At 39.1% G+C, this 22494-nt stretch overlaps 1 protein-coding gene across 1 annotated transcript in view; it reads left to right on the top strand.

Moving 5' to 3' along the window:
* Col9a1 (collagen type IX alpha 1 chain) overlaps positions 1–22494 on the top strand; it is a 99404-nt gene that overhangs the window by 22726 nt on the left and 54184 nt on the right. The window contains 10 exon segments of the mRNA XM_052743788.1: positions 6177–6230; positions 6448–6483; positions 8553–8576; positions 8946–8999; positions 10376–10429; positions 11337–11369; positions 12138–12194; positions 13623–13676; positions 18463–18516; positions 21065–21118. Coding sequence (XP_052599748.1) covers positions 6177–6230; positions 6448–6483; positions 8553–8576; positions 8946–8999; positions 10376–10429; positions 11337–11369; positions 12138–12194; positions 13623–13676; positions 18463–18516; positions 21065–21118 — 474 coding nt within the window.

Here is a 22494-nt window from a genome sequence, read left to right as displayed (position 1 = left end):
TATTTCAGTTTCCAGTAATATAAAAAATGAAAATTTGTTTAAAGTGAGTGGAGGAGTATGTATGGATCTAGTAGGGACAGGAAATGGTCAGCACAGGTAAACAAGAACTTAAAAATCAGCTTGGGAAACAGGAAGCTAAGAATCAGTTGAGAAGACATTCAGATGCCCAGGTACATGGTACCTACTACTTCTCCAGAGTCAAGTTGCTCCCACCTTCTCAGCAGCCTCTTTTCCTGTGCATACTACTTGGAGCTGATTTGGTCCTTCATCAGGACTTGATTTTTTTTTGTCTCTGGGTTGCAAAGAGACAGCATTTGTTTTCTAGGACTCTCAAGTTCAACCTCCCAATCAACTATTATTTTCTTGTTTGGCGAAACCTAAAAGCTTTTCTGAAGAAAGCAAGCACCTCAAAACCTATACCTGCTATTTCAAAGAATTTTTGCTAGTGCTGAAGAAAGCTCCATTGTTCTGAGAGGACAAACCCGCTGGATTTTAGCTCTTACTCAGACATGTGTCTTTTGTTGTGATTAACTTGGTGTGGGTGTATATTTCTGCATTTATTTGCTGTTTCAGGAGACACCCTTTGTTTTACAATTCAAAGTTTCTAGTCTGATTTCTTTTTCTTTTTTTTGTGTGTATTTCAAATGGCATTGCATGAGCTCCTGTGGATTACTGTGTGGATAATATCAACTCATGTTTGGTTCCTACACATGAGATCACATAACTTGTTGACTATCAAGACCTTTGAAGTTGAATTACTTGAAATTGTCAGATCCCAGTAAGAATGTTTCTTAAATGCCCTGGCACTAGGTAAGCTACTAGTATAGTATAAGTTGATTTCCTCTCTACATTTTTTTGAAACTTCAACCAGCCTTTCATTTGGGAGGAAGAGAAAATTTCAGATTGCATTTAAAATAATATGGTTGAAGCATAAACAGTTCATCCAAAATCTTATCTTCCTGTTGAACTTTAACTTAAATTCAGTCAGAATGCTGGACTTCAGTGTCTCCCAGTCTGTCTGTCTGTTTATGTATATAAGATCTTGCAGTAGCTCAGCCTGGCCTGGAGCTCGCAATCCTTCCTCAAAAATGCTAGAATTATAGGCATGTACTACTGTGCCTGCAGTAACCCAGATAGTTCCTCAGTGTAGTGGTACTTTTGAAGCTTGAATAACAGTTTTGCTTTGTTTTTCAATCTCAAATTGTAAGCAATCTTTTTCTTTTCTTTTTAGAAGTTGTGTTCCCATGTGGACAAGTGAAAGCACTCTGACTTTTGTAGTAGTAGAACAGGAAAACAATTGCAGGATTTTTTTTATTTACTGTCTATATTTCTAGACAAAAGTGTGAAGATACCCAGAGTGTGAAAAAGAGAACATTTTCACTATCAGAAGCAGTAAGAGCTTCTTAGATGATCGATCACTTCTGTCCCTGAAGTGGTCCATAAGAAGAAACTCAGGACAGAAGAAAGAAAAAGACAGAGGGAAAGGGAGGTGAGAACAGGGAAAAAAATCTATGCACATGCTGGTGTTTTAGGCATTCCTTAGATATGAGGGAAATAAATTAGCTGTGGCATTTTCATATGCTTGGAGTGTTTTCCTCATGCACGATCACAAATATCACTCCCTTCAGCTTTACCGTAGCCTAGGAAGTAGATTATTCTAATGTTATTTTCCCATAAAAAGGAAAATGAAAAAAAAAAATATATAAGGACAAATAATTTCCTCAGAGACCTAGACTTATGCAGCTGCTAAGACAACAAAGACTTTTTATATATTTATTGAATTCATTTTAGGCAACTCAGTTCTACCTCAAGCTGACTCCAATGAGGTTCTTAGTACATGGTCAATCATACCACCCTAAATGTGCTGAGTATCATCTTAATAGATGAGTGGATGGAAAGAGTAGAGGAAAAGAGTGATAGCAGATTTTTGGTACCTAAGTTACTAGTTAAGAAGAATGCTATGTAACACAGTAAGTGTGGAAAATTGTTTGCAATTGACATCCAGTGATTGCTTCTGAGTAATTTAATGGTTGATATCCTTCTACCCTTGAATCAGAGCCATTCAGGACTTCTGGGATGGGGAAGTTTTCTTACTGCACTTTCATTGAGTTGACATTAAAGCCTTTTACTGTAATTGAGAAAGGACATTTTGAGAACAGTGAGCAGTCACCCCCTCAGGGTGTACCATCACCCCTGCCTAGCCACTGGGGAATAAAACACATAGGAAAGTTCTGAAAGAACTGTTTTGACAGTGATCTCGGGGACCTTGGTGTCCAATCTCTTTGTCTTTTACTCTTTGTTTCACAGTGAAACCTATTTTTTTTGGTGATTTTTAAAAAATGATTATTGTATGATGCTTGTCCGAATCTGAGAGAGGGACTGCATTTCCCGTGTGCAGGGAAATGATAGATAGATTTGTCATTACAGCTCTGCTTCTAGTAGTAGTACACTTTGTTGTCACCAGCTGAGCTGCTGGGATGCCAGAAGTCAACAAGAAGCAGGATGCTGAGGACAGGTATTCCCTGACAAATGGCAATGTGAAGGCTCAGAGCACAGCTCCAATATTGTTCTGTATGGAGCTCTGTCTGCATAAACACCCATATGAAGGCAATTCCCCCTGCCATTGGTGAGACGTTCCTCTGTAATTTCTTTGAAATTAGATTTAGAGAGTTTTATTGCAAATTGGATTTTGAAAATTGTGCATGCTGTGTATTCACATATTTCCAGTCTCTCTCCCCACCCATGGAAGTTGACTCTTCTTTTCTTTTGTCGTTATATAGAATAGAGATGCCAGAGCCTGTTTATAACCTTTCACCCAAAGGACAACTATGTTATTCTTATGGATAATAGTCAATAGAGAGATTATTGCAGGTGTTGTTTGTTACAGAATACCCAGAGAGCTCTGTAAACAGTATTTTATTCTTACAAGAACCACACGAGACAGGGAGAAGTGCAGTTACGTATAAAAATCGTAGTTAAATTATGTGATGTCATACAGGCATGATGTTAAATGCTCTTTTCTCTTTGAATGGGCATGACCAACACCCCTGAGAAATGTTTCACAACAGGAGTAGTTGGTTAAGACATTATTCTGAAAGGTCGGGGTTCATGAAAATGGTTAGACATTGAAGAAACCTGAGGGGGCAAAGAAGTGTCATGCTGTGGTTAGCATCCAGATTCGGTTTGTTTGTGGGGACCGTTCTGAATGAGCATTAGAGCACTGTGCAGTTAAGTAATGTGCACAAACTTGCAGCAGTAGGTAGGGTCAGGGTCTGGTCCACATAATCAAAGAGGATCCAGAAGAACCCTTCTACACGAAAGGTGAACCTAAGGTTAACGTGTTCACTCATCATGGATTGAGTGTGGTAGATGCCATGGGCAATGGGCCAGGACTATTGAGTATGGAGTCCTTTCTCCTCCTTTTCCTTTTGTCTCCTCCCCTCCCCTGTCTTTCCCTCTCTTCTCCTTCTCTTTCCCCCTTCCTGTTTCTTACCTTCTCCCACCTCTTTCATTTTTTGCTAAGACATGGTCTTGCTTTATAGCAGTCCAGCAACTTGAATGTAGCCCAGACCAGCTTGGAACTAGCAGCTCTCTCCCCTCAGGCTCCTGGGTGCTGACGTTACAGTCATGAACCACTGCATCAGGCAGGCTACAACTTTTGTACATAGTGATTTCATAACAGACTTCACTGTAACAGCCAACATCAAATCCTCTTTCAACTTAATGCAAAGAACTTTCCAACAATAGATGTAATTACTAAGATCCTATGAAAGGTATTATAAACATGAGTGGCTTAGAACAGCCCTCAGGTTATCTAACACTTACTTGATTATGCTTTAATATATTACATATATAGTAGTTATCATCCTCTGCTCTTTCAATTATTCCAGTTACAAAATGAAGAAGTTGACTTTATGTATGAAAATTGACAAGGATTTGTCTTTGAAGGTGTACATGTGACGTGGGACTTAGAGAATCCACTAAGCATGCCCCAAGGGTTTAAAAGTGTGTACAAAACATACACCAAGAGAGTACTCCTGAATGTGTGGTTTCTTTGCTAAATCTGGGAAAGCAAACAGTTTATTACTATTAGCATTCCGCAATTAACAATATCATAGCTCTTACTCATACCTCATAGTCTTCTAATAGGGAAAATGAAAACTGACATCTTAAAAATTGTGTATGTTTAATATTTTGTTGTTGGTAAATTTCCAGTAACTAACATTTTCTATTTTTTTCCTCTAATTTCTTTGGTCCACGTTATAGAATTGCTAGAGGACTTGCTAAGAAAAAAAAATGTAAAAATGTCAGGGCTAGGGAGATGGTTCAGCAGTTAAAAACTGATGGTTTCTGCAGAGGTCCTGAGTTCAGTTCCCAGCATTCTTGTTGGACAGCTCGCAACCACCTATGTCTCTAGCTCCATAGGCTCTGCGGCCCTCCTTCATTCTCCTCAGGGATGATCTGCACTCACATGTCCACACACACACACACACACGTGCACACGCGCACACACACACACTTAAAAATAAAGTAAAATGTAAAAAATGATAGACTACAAGTTTTATATAAATGGCCTAAAAGCATCTATTTGGTATTTATGACATGAATTTCAGCAATCTGGTTTAGATAGAGTTTCTATAGTTTCAAGAGGCCTCTCTCTTAATGAATATTTTTCAAATATTGATAATATAGATTTTATGAGATATTTGTATGCATGTATACACAAATATATACACATGTATGCACACACATATATATATATATCTTTATGGAAATAGGATTTCAAGATTACATTACAAAGACAATATCTGAAAATGTCTAATTACAAAGAAAAATTGTGAAAAACTGAAATTCACCTGTTGAATGTAGAAAATGTGGCCTGCATGCAGTCTTTTTTTTTTTTTTTTTTGGTTTTTCGAGACAGGGTTTCTCTGTGCAGCTTTGCGCCTTTCCTGGGACTCACTTGGTAGCCCAGGCTGGCCTCGAACTCACAGAGATCCGCCTGCCTCTGCCTCCCGAGTGCTGGGATTAAAGGCGTGCGCCACCACCGCCCGGCCTTGCATGCAGTCTTATCATGGTTCCATATCTACTTTTTAATTGAAGATGATGATTACATAAGTATTAATAGAAACAATAAAAATAGATAGAAAATACATTTAATACGTCTTGGAATGGAATATAATGGCTAGACATATATAGTAAACTTAATCTATACATAGCAAGTAACATACATTGTTACATGTTTTTACTAAGGAAAACGCATGCTTTCAAATTTTTTTTAACTGAAAAGTTAATATTCTTCACTAAGCTACAGCTAGAAGATAACTAGAGGGTTAAAGATGGCTCTAAGTGATAATAAAATAATATAATATACAATAAATATTGTATTATTTATTACAACATAATTGTAATATTATAATACTATATATAATATTTATTATATTATAATATATTAAAATAATATGATAAAATCATAATAAAATTATTTGTCTTTAATTTATATTAAGAAAACATTGCATTAACTTTCAAGACATTATTAACCCACATCTAGGAAGACATCTGGTATGGTATTTTTATTTTGTAGGTGAAGTAAAGTAGATACAAAAACCCTGCAAAGGGACAGAGTCAAAGCCCAACAGACTAGAGAAAACTGTAATAGTTACATTGTATTTTCTCAAAGCAGGGATTTAAATATCCCACTAAATTATTGAACTTGTGGACGGTGCACTTACCAAATTGTAAAATTTTCTTTCTTCCTTTCTTTTTTCTTTTTCTTTCTTTCTTTCTTTCTTTTTTTTTTTTTTTTTTTTTTTTTGATTTTTTGAGACAGGGTTTCTCTGTGTAGCTTTGCACCTTTCCTGGAACTCACTCTATAGCCCAGTCTGATCTTGAACTCATAGAGATCTGCCTGGCTTTGCCTCCTGAGTGCTGGGATTAAAGGTGTGCACCACCACCGCCTGGCCCAAATTGTAAAATTTTCAGCAAATGAGAAGTCAAAAGCAGATCCCATGTTAAATGTTTTAAATAAGGATATATTGGAAAGTGTTACTTAATAAATACTTGTGTTATCCATGTGTTAACCAACTTATAGATAATTAGTAAAATAAAAACTTTCTGCCCGATGTTTTTTCTAGGGCTGTTACAATAGTGCTGATATCATCTTCTTGCTTCATTAGGGATTAACAGGACCTGATGGATCCCCTGGCTCTGTTGGACCAAGGGGACAAAAAGTAAGTTAGCCACTTGGTGTTAATTATATATATAGTATCCTCAAATGCCAACAAATCACCTCAAGAGAAAGTTTGCAAATCAACTGAAACACTGAACATCAGGTCAACTGCATTAATGATTTTGGTATCTATCAATTTGCATATATCCATATTAATACTACAAAGAGATAAGTCCAGTGAAGCTGTTTTTATTTATTTATTTATGTATTTATTTTAGGGAGAACCTGGTGTGCCTGGATCTCGTGGATTTCCAGTAAGTATTAGTAGCAATAAAGCAACAAAACTGAAAATATGTCTTTAGGTGAAATTCCTCCAGTGTGAAGAAAAATGTAATGCAGTGTTCTACATAATACACACGACAAAGGCCATATGACCCATCTGGTATGGTAGGTATATATGTGAGTAGAAAAGTTCGAAGAGTATGTGATAAAGTACACGTTCATATCAGGTGGGATTTCTTTTTTTTTTTTTTTTTTTTTTTTTTTTTTTTTTTTTTTTGGTTTTTCGAGACAGGGTTTCTCTGTGTAGTTTTGCGCCTTTCCTGGAACTCACTCTGTAGTCCAGGCTGGCCTCGAACTCACAGAGATCCGCCTGCCTCTGCCTCCTGAGTGCTGGGATTAAAGGCATGCGCCACCACCGCCCGGCCAGGTGGGATTTCTTAATGTCATTATATTTTGAGACAGAAAGAGTCTTACTCTGTAGCCCAGGCTGGCCTGGAGCTTATCATGTAGCTCAGGCTGGCTTTAATCTCACAATGATCCTTCTGAGGTGTGAGCCACAATGCCTAGCTGCAGCTGGTGTCTCTGTCTCAATGCTAGGGGACGTTGAGCAATCGTAGCAAGGATCCAAGTGTGGTCTAATTGAAGTCTCAGCCATGCATCCTGCTCCTCACAGCTGTGTATCTGATCGGATCTCAGCCGATGAGCTATCACCAGCCTCGGTCCTGTGCTGCTCACCAGAGGAGCATAGTGTTGTATGTAGAAGGATTAGGCTTGCTTGCTCTTTGCTCTTTTTGCTATTGCAAAGTCTGCGTCCTCTCTCCATTTGACCGGCTCTCTTTGCTTCCTTTTATCACCCCTTCTCTTTTTATTGGCTGCCTTGGTTCCCTGTGACAGTTTTACTTCTACTTTTACATCATCTATTCAGACATTATTTCACATAGTTATTACATTGCCATATATATTATTATATTATAAAATTATTATAATATAAATGTTATTTATATAAGTCTCTATAAAATCTAGGATTCACAACTTAAAAAAAAGTGATGCTTGTCTTTCCGAGACTGACTTAATTTGCTCACGGTGATCATCTCCATTTGCACCTTTTTCTGGCTTGCTGGAGTTTACTAGGCTCTGTACTGGGAATTGGGATGGAGATGATAAGTAAGATGTGGCTTCAGCCTGGGATTGTGTATAGTCTGGTGTGCATAAAGGAATATGAAGGACAGAGGAAAAGGAGGTAAAATGGTGATCTTTCCAACCAAATAGCATATTCCACGAAGATCCCATTATAAGTTATTTCAGGAGTGATATCAATTTAAATGTCTGTTAGAGTTAGTGCGTGGAAATATAGTCATACCTGTTAAAAGGGGGACACATTTATTTTAAAGATTTATTTTTTATTTATGCATGTGTGTGAGCCTGCATGAGTTTATAAGTGCCATGCACACGCGAGTCCCTTGGAAGCCAGAAGGCACTGGATTCCCTGGAGTTGGAATTGAAGGTGATGTGAGCTGCCTGATATCAGTGCTGGGAGCAGAGCTCAGGTCCTCTGTCAGAGCAGCAGCACTCTTAATCACGGAGCCATCTCTCCAGTCCCAAAGGAAATACATTTCTATAAAGAAGTTTCCTCTCCTCTGCCTCTCTGTGCCTACAGCGTGTTTATGGGAATGTGTGAATATCATTTAGTACAGATTTCTTAAATAGATGAAGAAAGTCTTTGAACTCTCTGATGTGGCTCTGTGAGTGAGGCCAAGCATAAATGGCTTCTTTACTAATATGAGTGAGGATGAGCATAAACGGCTTCTTCTGTGAGTGAGTGGAAATGGCTTCTCTACTGACTTTCTTTTAAAATCCTTAGCAAAACAGTTCTGGTCAGCATAGACTCAAAGGAAGCCTTGAGGGACAGAAACAAACTTCTGGCTTCATCTGAGGCAGAGTGACATTGCTTCCACTATCCAGGGCTTTCTTCCAGTGAGCATCGCTTGTCTGTTTACTCAGTGTTAGAGTTTCAGACTCTTGTGAACTGAGCCATGACTATGACAATGTTTATATGACATTTAAACCACAAGCCATAAATATTTTTATTTTGATCTTTTAGGGCCGTGGTATTCCAGGACCCCCTGTACGTATCATTTCATTATTTATTTTTTAAAATATTTTAGAAAATATTCTATTTCTAAAAGCCTGACCTGACCCTGTACCTACTACTCTAACCAGTGGGACTTAATAGACTTTTCTGTATGATATTATGTAGCTCCTAATGACAGCATCACTATTCTGCAAAACAAAAATACCAATTAGGAAAGTGACCAATTTAGGGAATTTCTGCTCGCTGTTATATAATTAAGGTTTTGTTAAATAAATTGTTGTCTCACTGCAAGTCAACGGAAGCAAAGATTCTAAGTCTGTTCTTTATCATCTTTGATAGCAATTATGATAGCCTGTAAGCATTATTATAAATCAGTTTGTACCTTTGATTTGTTGACTTCAGGGTCCTCCTGGGACCACAGGACTTCCTGGAGAACTTGGGCGTGTAGGACCTATTGTAAGTACCGTGGTGAATTTTGATTGATATTTGATAAGTTGAAAGAAGAAGCTACTGATGAAGGCAGATCACCGCACTGTGCACCTCCCCTGAAATTCCAGAAACTGTAGATGAATTTTATTCCAGTTGAGCATCTCTTCCTTACTTGAAGATTGAGTTTCAAATTAGGGAGTATCATCTCATTGTCATACTCTCATCTAGAATTGGGATCCAGTGGCTTTTGTGTTAACTATCCATATGAAATTGAACAATAGCACTCAGTTATCACCGTGTATATTCATAGTAGAAGCATTAAATTATAACCAGAATTTAATTCTAATTGAACAGAAAGAAACTAAGCTTGATTGAGAAAGTTGTTGATAAAAAAAGTGTTTCATGAGCCAGGTGGTGGTGGCTCACGCCTTTAATCCCAGCACTCAGGAGACAGAGCCAGGCAGATCTCTATGAGTTCGAGGCCAGCCTGGTCTATAGAGCAAGATCCAGAACAGGCACTAAAACTACACAGAGAAACCCTGTCTCAAAAAACCAAAAAAAAAAAGTGTTTCATATGATATTCTAAAAACATTAAAAAATGTTGAAGCATTGATATTATGAAAAGGTAGGAAATTATAATCTCATTGAGGGAAGGAGTCAGATGGCATGTCATCTTTCTTGCTCTGTACATGTGTTTCCTGTTTGCAAAGTTACTTACATATACGTTACAAATAAATGAATGATACAAATGATTATGTATTTAAAATAATTATGATGCTTCTGACTTTTTATGTGGAATGTTAAGAAAGAAAATGTGCCAGTAGTAAAAATGGGACGTTCAGAGTGGTCTGTGCCTACTTTCACCGGAATGGCTCATTTTAATTTAGCAATCTTTGCTTCACTGTCCATTGCAAGAGTTCAGTGACAGATCAGGCCAGGGGACAGCAGAAGTAAGACATGGTTTTGCAGAGATGGATCCTCCACTCTCAGATTCGGGCTGGGTACACACTTTCATTTGCCTTAATTATCTGACAGTAGTAATACTGGCTACTCTGGTTTGTAAACCAACTGGAATGATACATGGGATTTCTGGTTTGTGTTTCAAGTGGGGAGAGTGATCATCCTATAGATAACTGGCTTTATATCTGCGCCCCCCCCCCCGCATCCCCTTCCCTAACTCCCCCTCCCCCCCGCCCCACAGTGTCTTCCTTTGCTGTATTTTCTGCCTTGGTAAGACCAGTATTTTTTTATTTGCCTGGTCTAATTGGGTTTTGGTGGTAGGTCTATGCCTGCCTGAGTTCTGATAGACTTTCAGTAATACTATTCTCTCATGACTCCTCGGTTTTATGTACTGTGTTCTGAATTTTGTGTAACTACTGCATCTCTATTTGGAAATGACCTAGGGTGACCCTGGGAAAAGAGGACCGCCTGGCCCCCCTGGACCCCCAGGACCCAGTGTAAGTAATTTCCAGTTTAAATCTGAGAGTGAGAACTGAGTGAAGAAATCTCAGAAACAAACGTGGAAATGTCTATAATCAAGTCATTGTTCTGCACTTCCAAAATGGCTACTGTGTTTTTCTTTTCCTTCCTTCCTTCCTTCCTTCCTTCCTTCCTTCCTTCCTTCCTTCCTCCCTTCCTTCCTCCTTTCCTTCCTTCCTTCCTCCTTTCCTTCCTTCCTTCCTCCCTTCCTTCCTCCTTTCCTTCCTTCCTTCCTTCCTTCCTTCCTTCCTTCCTTCCTTCCTTCCTTCCTTCCTTCCTTCCTTCCTTCTTTCTTTCTTTCTTTCTTTCTTTCTTTCTTTCTTTCTTTCTTTCTTTCTTTCTTTCTTTCTTTCTTCACTCAGAACCTGGTTCATTTTAGAACCAGGAAAGTAGAGGAACCACAATAATCTAAAAGATGATCCCCAGAGAACTCTTGTTGGCTGCCTTTTGATAGTTGTGATTTCTTAAGAGCTTAAAACTTTGACAAGCAGAAGAAGCATTCTCAAACAAATTGGTTCTTGCTAAGTTTTTCATAGTGGAAATAAAAAAAATAGTTTAAGTATGTGATACTCTGTTTTCATTCCTGTGCCAGAGTTCCCTACTCATATTGGGAACTTGTCTATATTGTGAGTCATTTAATCTCCCCAATGAGGTAACCAATTACAGTTTAGGGATCTTTGAATGTATCATCCATCAATAAGTCTTCAAATACTAACACATGTTTCTATTTTTCCTTTGTATTTCATAAAATCAATACCCTTATTATATTTTGCACCCTTATTATATATTGCAAAATACATATTTATATTTTGAAATTTCTATTACTCATAAATTAGAGTAAATCATCTAGTTTTATTCTTAACTTTTGTATTTTACTTACTTTAGGGAACAATTGGATTTCACGATGGAGACCCATTGGTAAGATTTTTCCTTTGAATAAAATATGGTTTGTAATTCTTTATATTAGCATATATTAATATAAAGCAATGAGTTTAATCATGGTATTTTATACATGTGTATCATGCAGTACCATGTAGTAGTTTTAATGTAAAGACCATGTAGTCTTCAGATGAGCTGCTTTTAAGATGATCTGACTGGAATATACGAGACTTCCATGTTTTATTTTAACCCAGACCACAGAGCTGTGTGGGCTGATGGCTCATGTGTTCTCAGGATATCCAAGTTTTTTCACTGGAGAGGAATCACTGTTTCTTTTTAAACCTTTGGTTTTATGGCTGAGGTGTGATTTCTCACGGGAGTACTCCAATTTTGGGAGAGCTTTATGTTCAGATGAGCAGTCTAAGGACAGTGGTCAACTGTACTGGTGTAATTTTGGCCCTAAGGTGAAAGGCTGGGACCTCAGGATAGGGCTGCTTCAATGGAGAAGGCAGAACCCAGACAAGGCCCTGCTGCCACCCACTCTCCTAAGAATTTCATTTCTTTTATTAGATCTGAAACAAATATGAGTAAATACTAATGCCTAACATGTGGAAGATGAGTACGTGGCAGGATATCTGTTGGATTCTCTGTATTTTTCTGTATTTAAAAGGAAAACACAGGAAAAAGATACTCAGAGTTATTTAATGGTTATAATTGCTTTGGGGTTCTATCGCTGGACTCTGAAAAAAACTCAACCTTGTCACAAATTGGGTTCTCGAGTTTACTTCTCCCCTCTCTCTTTGCCAGTGCCCCAATTCCTGCCCACCGGGTCGCTCTGGATACCCAGGCCTCCCAGGCATGCGGGTAAGAAGAATTCCATTATTTTATCTTCAAGAGTATACTATGTGGAGAAAGAAGGAGGGCATTTAACCACTGGCCTTGGATGGATTAGTCCAGTCTGCCTCTGCTCTTTCTGTCTGTGGCCCCTTCTGAGGTGCATGTGCTCAGTTATACAATGTCTGGAGTTCAGGGAGGAAATGCCCATCGTATGATCTGGGCCGGGAAACTAGAACATGAAATCCAGGGTCCGGGAAACTAGAACATGAAATCCAGGGTCCGGGAAATTAGAACATGAAATCCAGGGTCCAGGAAACTAGAACATGAAATCCAGGGTCCGATGTTTGCCTTCTATGGGAGAAGACAGTGGTAGGGATGTGGAGGGAGACTGTCTATATGCAAATTTGAGAATGTTCTGGTTAAAAAACAAAAAATAATTGGGAAAACTGTGCAGAACAGATTTTCCTGAAGGTGTTTTTCTCCACTTTCTCATCATGATGCTTCAAAATAACCTATTTTGGAAAAAAAAAATGGATGCTGGGGATAAATTGCTTTCCCCTCTAGTCTCTGAGTCTAAAGTGATTCTGAGAAAGTTCAGACCCGGCTCTGCTATGATCTGGAAGGCTCTGAGGTCAGAGCCATGGGTTTTCCAAAGGTTTTCTCTAATTACAGTTGGGTCGGTTCTCTGGCTGGGGAAGGCTTAGGCCTATATGGGGGGGTCTTATTTTTCTAAAAGACCAGAGAGAGGCGAAATTTCCAGCGGACCTAATTTGGGAAGTTGGTCTCACAGTTTGCTGGGCATGACTGCTCACAGCCCACATGTGATTGGCACAGAAGGGACTTCCCCATGCCCCGCTGGGGTGCCCCTTTGATTTCGTTCCTGGCTCCTTCCTTTTTGCGCTTCCCACTGTGGAAGGAAGCGACTGTGCACCTGAGAAGTCTGCTCTCATGCCAGCCCTTCCCCTACCTCCAGGAAGGAGTTGGCCATAGAGGAGGAAGAGGAGACTTCAAAGTCGTCACCAGAGAGCAAGAGATAGCTGGGTCAGCTTCTGAAGGGTTAAGTTTCTTGTGGTGGAGAGGACTGAAGGCTCTCAACCTGACCTTGGTGCTGGAAATGGAGAAACCAGAGAGAAGGCGGGAACCAACACATTGTGTTGCTGAACTGGGTAGCAGGGCAGTTGTTAGTCTAGAGGAGTGTGTTTTCCTTTGAATTAAAGCTGATGCTCATGACGTAAATGATGCACATAGTGTACACGGTGCCATTAAAGCCTCCAAGGCAGTGTTGTGCTTTGTGACATCATCATTTTTCCGTAGTATTTTAACGCAGACTTAGGGAGGCAGAACAATTTTCTGAGCCTTCTGGTCACTTTGGGCCTCAAGCCCAATGCAGCTTCATTTATTTGCATTTATCTCTCTCTCTCTCTCTCTCTCTTTTTTTTTTTTTATGTTCGCTAGGGTCATAAAGGGGCAAAGGGAGAAATCGGTGAACCAGGAAGACAAGGACACAAGGTAAGGGGAATGACCATTTAGGGGGTCAGCTGTGATTAGGAGGCAGTGATCATTTTCACTACAAGGAATTATAAGGAATAGTAAAGTGTGATATTTTATTTCTTTGGCAAGTAAATGCTTGGTGTTTTCTAGGTACAGTATTCTAAGCTGTTCAGCTGTTGAAACGACAAAGAGAACCCCAGAATTTCCCCCCTATTTGCTCCCTCATTGACTGCATTTTCTTTCTGTTTCAAATATATCATATTTAGATTTTTTTTACTCAAAGCTGATGACAGTGAAACATTATGTCACCAATTGTTCTCCCTCCCCAAAGTTTATGATAGCTGTAAAGTTGTACAAGTGCTTTGAAAGTAGGAAACACAGGATTTAATTGGTAATTGCCTTAAAAGCCCTCTTCTCAAAATCTGAACTAATCTGTCTGTTGTGTGTTTCTCATCTCGTTTCACCATAACTCGGGTTTGAAGTAACTGGAAGTTAGGGATGGCATGTTATTAACACGTTATCTGGATAGAAATATGGAATCTGGATTGCACCGGGGTTGACATACCTTTCCAAACAAGGCTGAAAAGTACTTTAAAGCAAGGCGACTTGGTTGCCATTTCTTCATCTTACAAGTATCCAACAATTTTACTTCCTGCACAGTAGACTCTTCCTCCTAGTAAATTTTATGATGTTTTACAAAGTCATACCACTCTTCTTAGTGCAGGACTGCTGGACTTTGTTGATTGTGTCTCTCCATATCATTACTAGGTTACAGTAAAAGATTAGCCTTTTTCTTCGGCAGTAATGAGCAGGAGAGGCAATTTATCTCTTGAGTAAAATATCTTTGAGTGTTAATATCCTTGAACTCCTCAGCCCAAATCAGTCTGTTAAATAACCTCACTTGTATAATCAGGATAAATAGGCCAGTTCTCTGTGCCCTGTTACACTTTGCAAATTACTTTCAGTCATTTATTATGAAGGCTGTGAATAGTTAGGGTACTTTATTTATCTGGAATGAAGCAGCTGCGTTTCCGATGTCAAACTTGAGTAAAACAGAAAAGGTGAACGCCCTGTTTCTCTGCCTGCCCAGTCCTCCCCTGAATTTTAAGTTTTATAAATTTGAAAATTCAACCAATATTTATCACCTACCTGCTATGTGCCATGGTTTATTCAAAGTTCTGAAAGTTCAGAAGTGAACGAAAATGACGCCCAGTCACAGGGGATTGACTAAACTGAACATGACATGTTAGTATGTGAGAACACCAGCTAACCCCTACACCAGGCGAGCAAGAACGTTTAGCTCTTTGTGAGGCATGTGAGGTAAAGCAGACAGTAGACTTCAGTCGCTCCAGTGCTTTCATCCATTCCCCATTCCTCTGTGTGCTGTTGACCTCCTTCCTTTGGAGACCGTCTCTCCCTCTTTCCACAGGACTTAGAGCTGTTAGTCAGGGTGTTTCTCCCTTATGTTATGCCCATCAAAGTACTATTTTTCATGCCCACAGATTAGCTATATGAATGAAATCTAAAATTTATTTTTGGTCTTCGAGTAGGAAACTGGCTTTTTTTTTTTTTTTTGCATGTTAGGCAATTGGATCAATGTCCACTTGGATGTTGAAGATTCCTTTAGTTCATTTGATATTTTTTTGTGCAACCCTAAACTTTTAAGTAGTGACTTTCAAAATTGGTAGAGGAAGGTGGGATGGCAGTAGGCCATTGAAGATGGGGTCCTGGAAGGACTGAGCCTGAATCGATAGCCAAGGGGCCTGGAGGTCTGCCGTCCACAGGCAGGTCACAGTCTGGCTTTAACTGGATCCTGCAAGTCAACTAATGAAGATTTAGTTACTTTGTAGATACAGGCATGATTAGTGAAATCCTGATAATAAAACTATGGTCCTGGAATCATCAAACTGCAGTTCAGTCTGCATCCATTCCGAATTCCTCCAGCAAAATGATGATAAATAATGTCTCCTAAACTTGCCATTTAAAATTTGTGATTATTGATTAGGTGTGAGCTTTTTATCTGCAGGAGAAATGTTTAATTCAAACATATTACTCCAAGTTTTACGGGAAATCTATAAGAAATATGCCATACCCTGAGAAGAAAATTTGCAGGGGACTATGAATCACTGATGTCTGTGCAGCAGTTCGACAGCTCTGCAGGAGAAACAAGTAGCATTTAGTTACATTCAGGAGGTGCTGGAGAGATGGCTCAGCAGTTAAGAACACTTGGTGCTCTTGCAGAGAGGACCCTGGTTCAGTTCCCAGCATCCACATGGCAGTTCAATCCAGTTCCCGGGGATCTGATGCCCTCTTCTGGCCTCTGCAGGCACTGCATTCACATATGTACATACATAAAGGCAAAACATCATACACATAAAGTGAAACTAAGTCTCTGATAGTACTGTGAATAATGATTAGCCGCTCCATGAACTAGCACATTTCAGTAGCTTTTAACTTGGGACTGCCTCTTTCCACTGTCAATCATAAGTTCTAGTAGAATACAATCTGAATTTAATTATTATTCTAAAACCAGTAAGGTATTCATAATTCACTTAAAAATTCAGTTCTAAGGCTCATGAGGTGGCCCAGTGGGTAAATGTTCTTACTGTCAAGCCTACCTTAGTTTGAGCCCCAGAATCATGTGCTGATAGGAAAGAACCAAATCCCATAAGGTGTTCTCTGACCTCCACAGACTCATGTGGTACATGCATGACCCCTCCAAATAAATAAATGCAAAAAATTATGTGTAACTCATTGAAACATAATCTAGTTTTTTTGTATTAAATGCTTAAATGTTATCTATAATATTAATATCCCTATTAAATATTAGCATTAAATTTTATGGGTGTACTTGGTTTTGTGTGTGTGTGAAAAAAATTTGTAAATATAAGGCATAACCTATGGAAATTATAATGTATTATAATTATACTATATTTTTATAAATAGTATCTATTAATCTATTATATACAAATATAATGTAAAATTATATGCAAGAAAATGAGACAATAAAATATGTATATTAATAATTGAATGACAGAATTGATTTTAATATGTGACATAAATAAGGAGTTTTCCTCATGAATAACCTCACAATTAAAGATATTTATTATCACTGAAATGTCAAGTGAGATGTTTAGTATTTTCTCAATCTATAGAGTTGCCTTTCTGTAAGAAAGAAATCAGATCTCTCTCTGTTTCTCTCTGTCTCTGTCTCTCTCTGTCTCTGTCTCTGTCTCTCTCTCCTATGATGCTGGAGATTTGAACTCAGGGCTTTGTCATGCTCAACCAGTGCTCTGCCATTGAGTTATATCCATAGCCCAGGAAGCAGACTTTTTTATAGAATAGTCTAACATTTTAAAGCATAACAGAATTTATAAAATAGCAAAAAGTCCAAATAGCAATTAGATACTATGAAAGAAGGACCCAATGATAATAAAAATCCAAAGGCAGATTACTTTGAACAAACTGCAGCATTTATTCAAGCTTAATATAAAGAAAATGGCATCGCTTTAGTCATTAAAAAAAAAGATTTTACTAAGTAGACTGACTTCTAGGATGAAGCAGAGTAATGTAGTTTAATACAAAGCAAATGGTGTTTTTTGTGAAGATACTCCCAAGGATTCTGTTTCTAAATTGTGTGTGTGTGTGTGTGTGTGTGTGTGTGTGTGTGTGTGTATGGTGTGCATGTGTGTGTTGTGAACATGTGCATAGGCACGCACACCTGTGTAAACACGTGGAGATCAGTTCAGCACATTGGGTGTTCTGTTTCTTCAGTCTCCACTTATTCCCCTGAGACAAGTCTCTCAGTGAACCTGGAGCTGAGCTAGCAGCCAGCAGGCGTCAAAGACTCTTCTGTCCCTGCCCCCCCCATACCACTTGGGTGATAGGAACGTGTGCAAGCCATAAGCAGCTTTTTTATGTAGGTTCTTGGGGTCCAAACTCAGGTTCTCAGGTTAGCATAGCCAGCATTCTTACCCACTATACCATCTGTCCACTTCTGACCAATGATTCAAGTTCATCTGGAAGAGTAAACATTTAGGCAAATAGGAAGAAGAGTACCTATGAGTAAAACATATAGAGAAATTCTTCCTACTGGAGATGAAAATGTATTACAAAAATTCATGAAGTAAAAGTTTGTGACAGTGACATCACATAACAGATCAACAGAGTATCAGAGATCTCCAGACTACACAGAAAATATTTGTTAGTCAATACATGATATTGAAATAAGTGTTTGGTCCCTGCAGCGGAGATATATTTTAACCAAAAACTAAATTATTAATAAATATTTTTGCATATTTTGGAGTGACTCAAAGGAAATATAAATGAACACTCATATTCTTAGTGGTGAAAATGGCCTGTTAGTGACAACATAGGTATAATCTGTGCAAGAACTGATTTGAATGCATTAACATTGTGTATGGTATAAAATTATGATAAGAAAAACCAACATGCAAATTATAACAAAATATCTTACAGTAAAAGATTTCATAATGTGGTTGTATTTTCCTAGCATCACTTGCAACCTAAGAACACACCCTTCTCTCTCCCTTCCTCTCTTTCTTCCTCTCTTTAGAAAACCTTGAAAGAACAGCTTCTAAGTGGGATCTCCTTGGGTGACTCTCTATGTACTTATCCACATTGCCTGAATACCATGCAATTAACACAGACTACCTATGCAATTTAACAAGACCCCAGTAGAACCATCCAGAGGATGTCAAACGCACTTGACATAAACTGCGCAAGACCTGCCTATTCACTTGCTAGTTAATATTCACTGTGATTTTTCTCTGCTGATTTTTAGGGTGAAGAAGGTGACCAGGGAGAACTGGGAGAAGTTGGAGCTCAAGGACCCCCAGTAAAGTATTTTTTAATGTTTGCCTAGGATAAGCAAATCTTTTTAATGACTTAGTATTACCTTCTCTTTAGTATGCAGATTAATAGTTTATGGTGTATGAACCCGATATTCTCTATGCTTCCAGCCAGTCAGCACCAGGCAACCACTACTTTTTCAAAATAAGAAAGAGTCCACATTGCACCTTCGAGAAATTTTTAAGAGAAAAGTTCTATTTTAAATTATATGTAGCCTCCGAGAGTTCATAACCTGAAAGCAAATGTTGAGCACAAGAGGACGAGGAACTTCAATTTCTGCAGTGCTCTGGCGTGACAGAGGAGAACATCCTGTATACCTTGAACACGAATGCGGTTTATAACCCATGGGATCCCTGCAGGTGATTCCAGAAAGTGATCACAAATTAGGATGTTCTGAGTGGCTCATAAACACGTCTTTTACTGCAGTCCCTGAACTGCTGCGATGTTATGTAAGACAGTTGGACATAAACGTACTTCAGATTTAAGATGTTTGTTAAGAGTGGAATTCACGTTAATTTTGTACCATATGGAAGCACAATTGTTACTCTTTGTCCTAGTCTCCATTATAGAAAAAATAACTGTTGAGGATTCCTTGAACACTTGAAGGTTGCTGAAGGATAGCTGATGCAAGAGACTACCACCAAAGAGCCAGAGAAGACAAGCTAAATCCCCTTTCTTGAATTGCTCTTCCCCTCAGCACTAGTCTCTTGTAAAACAGATTTTCTTTATTTATTTTACATGTATGAGTGTTCTGCATGCATGTATGTATTGCACCATGTTCATACAATGCCTGTGAATGCCAGAAGATTCCTTAGAACTCAAGGTATAGACAATTGTGAGCTGCCATGTGTGGATGCTGAATACTGGCCCCAGGTCCTCTGCAAGAGAAGCCAGTGCTATTAACTGCTGAGCCATCACTCCAGTCTCTAAAAGCAGTTAGAGGGACTGTGCAGAACAAAGTTTACTTAGAGGTTAAGGCTAAAAAAATGGTTATGAGCATCTAAGAAATGGTTTCTTTTCTGGGCCACATGAGACCTTCAAGAGGACGTTGTGGAAGAGTCCAGACATTTTCTCCAGAAACTTGCCTTCTCTGAGCCTTTACTAGGAGGCGTTAAGGAACTTGACTCTCATTTCCTGGGGGATAGTGCCAGGTAGTATAGTTTGTTTGCTTTTGCTTTTTGGATCTAATGAAAATTAGGTGTGGGTTTATATAGTTTCAAAAGAATCCATCCTCAAAGATTATGGAATGATGTTATGTAGCTCAAGGGATCCACTGGGAATTACTGTCAGTATCTGCTGACCTCCTGGTGTTTGAGAGGAGGTATGTTTAAATGTTTCTGGAGAATTCACAGATTTTTACCTCATAATATATAAGCACACTCCTAAAGCCACACATATATTTATAAAAAGAACATTTCTATGGTGTATTTGTATAAGGAGTAGTCATTTTGAGTGCTTATTTTTTTGGGTTCCTGTATCACAACTACTTTTTAAATTTTTTTTTTATGTACAGGAATTGTCCACAGAGTCAGTAAATGAAGCTACATAAGTTAGAGTGCTTAACCTGATATGACCACATTTCAGTTGAAAACCTAAATTGTTAATCCAGCCTGGCTCATGCTGTACTTGGGAACTTCAGACAATTTCTGACTGACATACAGAGAATTTTGTGACTGAACTAGATGAAAGAAGGCTGGTCCTGGGACTGTCCATCTTTCCCCAGATGAAGAGGAAGACAATAGAACCCTAAAGAACCTTTTTCTTAAGCCAGTGTGGAAAGTTGGCAGATGTCAAAAGTAGCTAACTTCTAACGGAGCATGCACTCGCAGCTGTGCCCCAGGGAGCACCCAGGCTCACCCTTTCTTTACCACAGGTTTATGGAAGAATCCTTTGCTGTGGGACTAGCAGCATTTCGGTACTGAAAGACAGCCTGAAATCCTCTCCACTCCCCTCGTGTTTAGGGTTATTCACTTGTGTGCCTGTGATTTCTTACTATGCCACGTTGGAGTTCAGAACACTCCTTATTGTAGGAGCAGCATAATAAATACTGGTGACAAGTGGTTGGTGGGCAGTCCAGCTCTGTTTCTGGTAGTATGTTTTTATGGGTTCGACTGCAACTGCCTCACTTTGATTGCATGGATTTGTAGGTAGCTATTATTTTAAGAGTTAAAATAGTGTTACCCCTAACAGACCACAAAAGAGGTGGACATGGGAGTGTGGGTTCTGTCCGTGAGTTAAAAGATGTCAGAAACACTGTCACAGTTGCGTGTATTTACTTTCTAAAGGCCATCAATCATTGCATCAACTCAATTTGCATAGAGTTATATAAGCCTTTAGGATTTTACCAAAGAGTTTTAAGCATTGGAATTTCACTTGGACTTTTCTTTCTAAACTAGAAATGTTTGCCTATGTATGCTGTCACATACTTAGTGTCTTCTGTCATTATGCTAACATGCTTTTTCTGGATCAGCATCTGCAAAGAGTATGTGCTTTGACTGAAATCATTTATCACCCCCCTTCCTTTGCTTTTCCAGGGAGCTCAAGGCCTGAGAGGGATCACTGGAGTAGTTGGAGACAAAGGAGAAAAAGTGAGATATCGATGATAAAGGCATCATATAAGAGTGACTTTGCCTCCGAGTAGCATCACTTTTTAGTTTATCTTTTATGTGTTTATGTGTTTTTTATAATACCTAATACCATGCATATTTTGTAAGCATCTACCATGACAAGAAAACCATGTGCACTTGTTAAGTATAGAGTCATTCCCCGCCCCCCCAGATATTTTTGGTGGGATTCATGGCATAGAACCCATGGGCATGGGGGAATACTATCTTAGGTAAATTAGAGTAAGTGGGGGTGTAATGTTCTCGCTTTGGCATTATTTGTAGCCAGTGCTCACAGTACTGACACAATACTGGGAGTGTTTCTGGTCCTGCAAGGCAAAGACAAGGGAGGATAGAGAGGGAGAGGTAGGATCCCGAGACCGTGTTAGCTGCTCTGCCTTAAACAGTTGTGGCCACAAGTCACCAGCCTGTCCTTTGCCGGTTTCAGAAGTCAGGTTTTCCTGGCTCTTCCCCCGCAAGGCACCTGCAAGCTCCAAGGACAGTTTGAGGGACAGGCTCACATTAAGTGTCTTACTTTTTTGGAGAGGCAGAGAAGTAGATAAGCAATTATGGTGCAATTTGGGGAAGAAGCAAATCTGAAATCAGGCGGCGCAAGGATGGTGCAGCAAAGCAGTGGCTTAATCTTGGTGTGACATCTGGGAGGGTGTGGCCCGTGCCAAAGCTGACTTCAGATGGCAGGAGGAGGAGGTGCGGTGGACGGTGAAGGATGAAGACACACGGCGGCGCTTGGTGGAGTGACTGTCCCTGAGGAAAGACCATGGGAACGATTCACAGTATCCTCAGCAATATCGCTTTGGGGGCATGAGTGGGGTGGGATTGTATCTAGTGTTTGGGACCAAACCAGTTGCCATTTCTCAGAAAGTTTATTCTGAAAGCCAGTTTGTGGACTACAGAATGTTTAAAAATTTTTGCCCATCAATATTTTCGGACCCTGGTTTGGCTCTCTTTAGAGCCATTTTTGCTAATTTGTATCAGTTCCACACAGCACAGGGATTTTTATTTACGATTAAGTAACAGTAAGATTTCATCGTTGATACACAATAGACCAATTAAACCCTTTTTTAAGAAGAGTCACAACTCCTGTGAATTACAGGCCTGGCTCGTCTACCACATTTTCCTTACTCTCTCTTTTCACACAAGAGCTTTTCTAGGTATTTCCCTGCCTGTTTTCCTTTCTCCATCTCCTCTAAGGTATTTCTTTTAAACACACACACACACACACAGTACTGAAGTCTTGTGTATTTGTACATCCACACTACCTTAAGTAACATTCTGTGTGCATCTCTCGGTTATTAAGATTTAAAGTCCATCTATTTTGATGCAGCCAACACCCAGGCTAT

This window comes from Peromyscus californicus, unplaced genomic scaffold, assembly GCF_007827085.1.
Source record: "Peromyscus californicus insignis strain IS unplaced genomic scaffold, ASM782708v3 Scaffold_19__1_contigs__length_69161282, whole genome shotgun sequence".
Classification (NCBI taxonomy): domain Eukaryota; kingdom Metazoa; phylum Chordata; class Mammalia; order Rodentia; family Cricetidae; genus Peromyscus; species Peromyscus californicus.
This window is presented reverse-complemented; position numbering and strand designations above follow the sequence as displayed.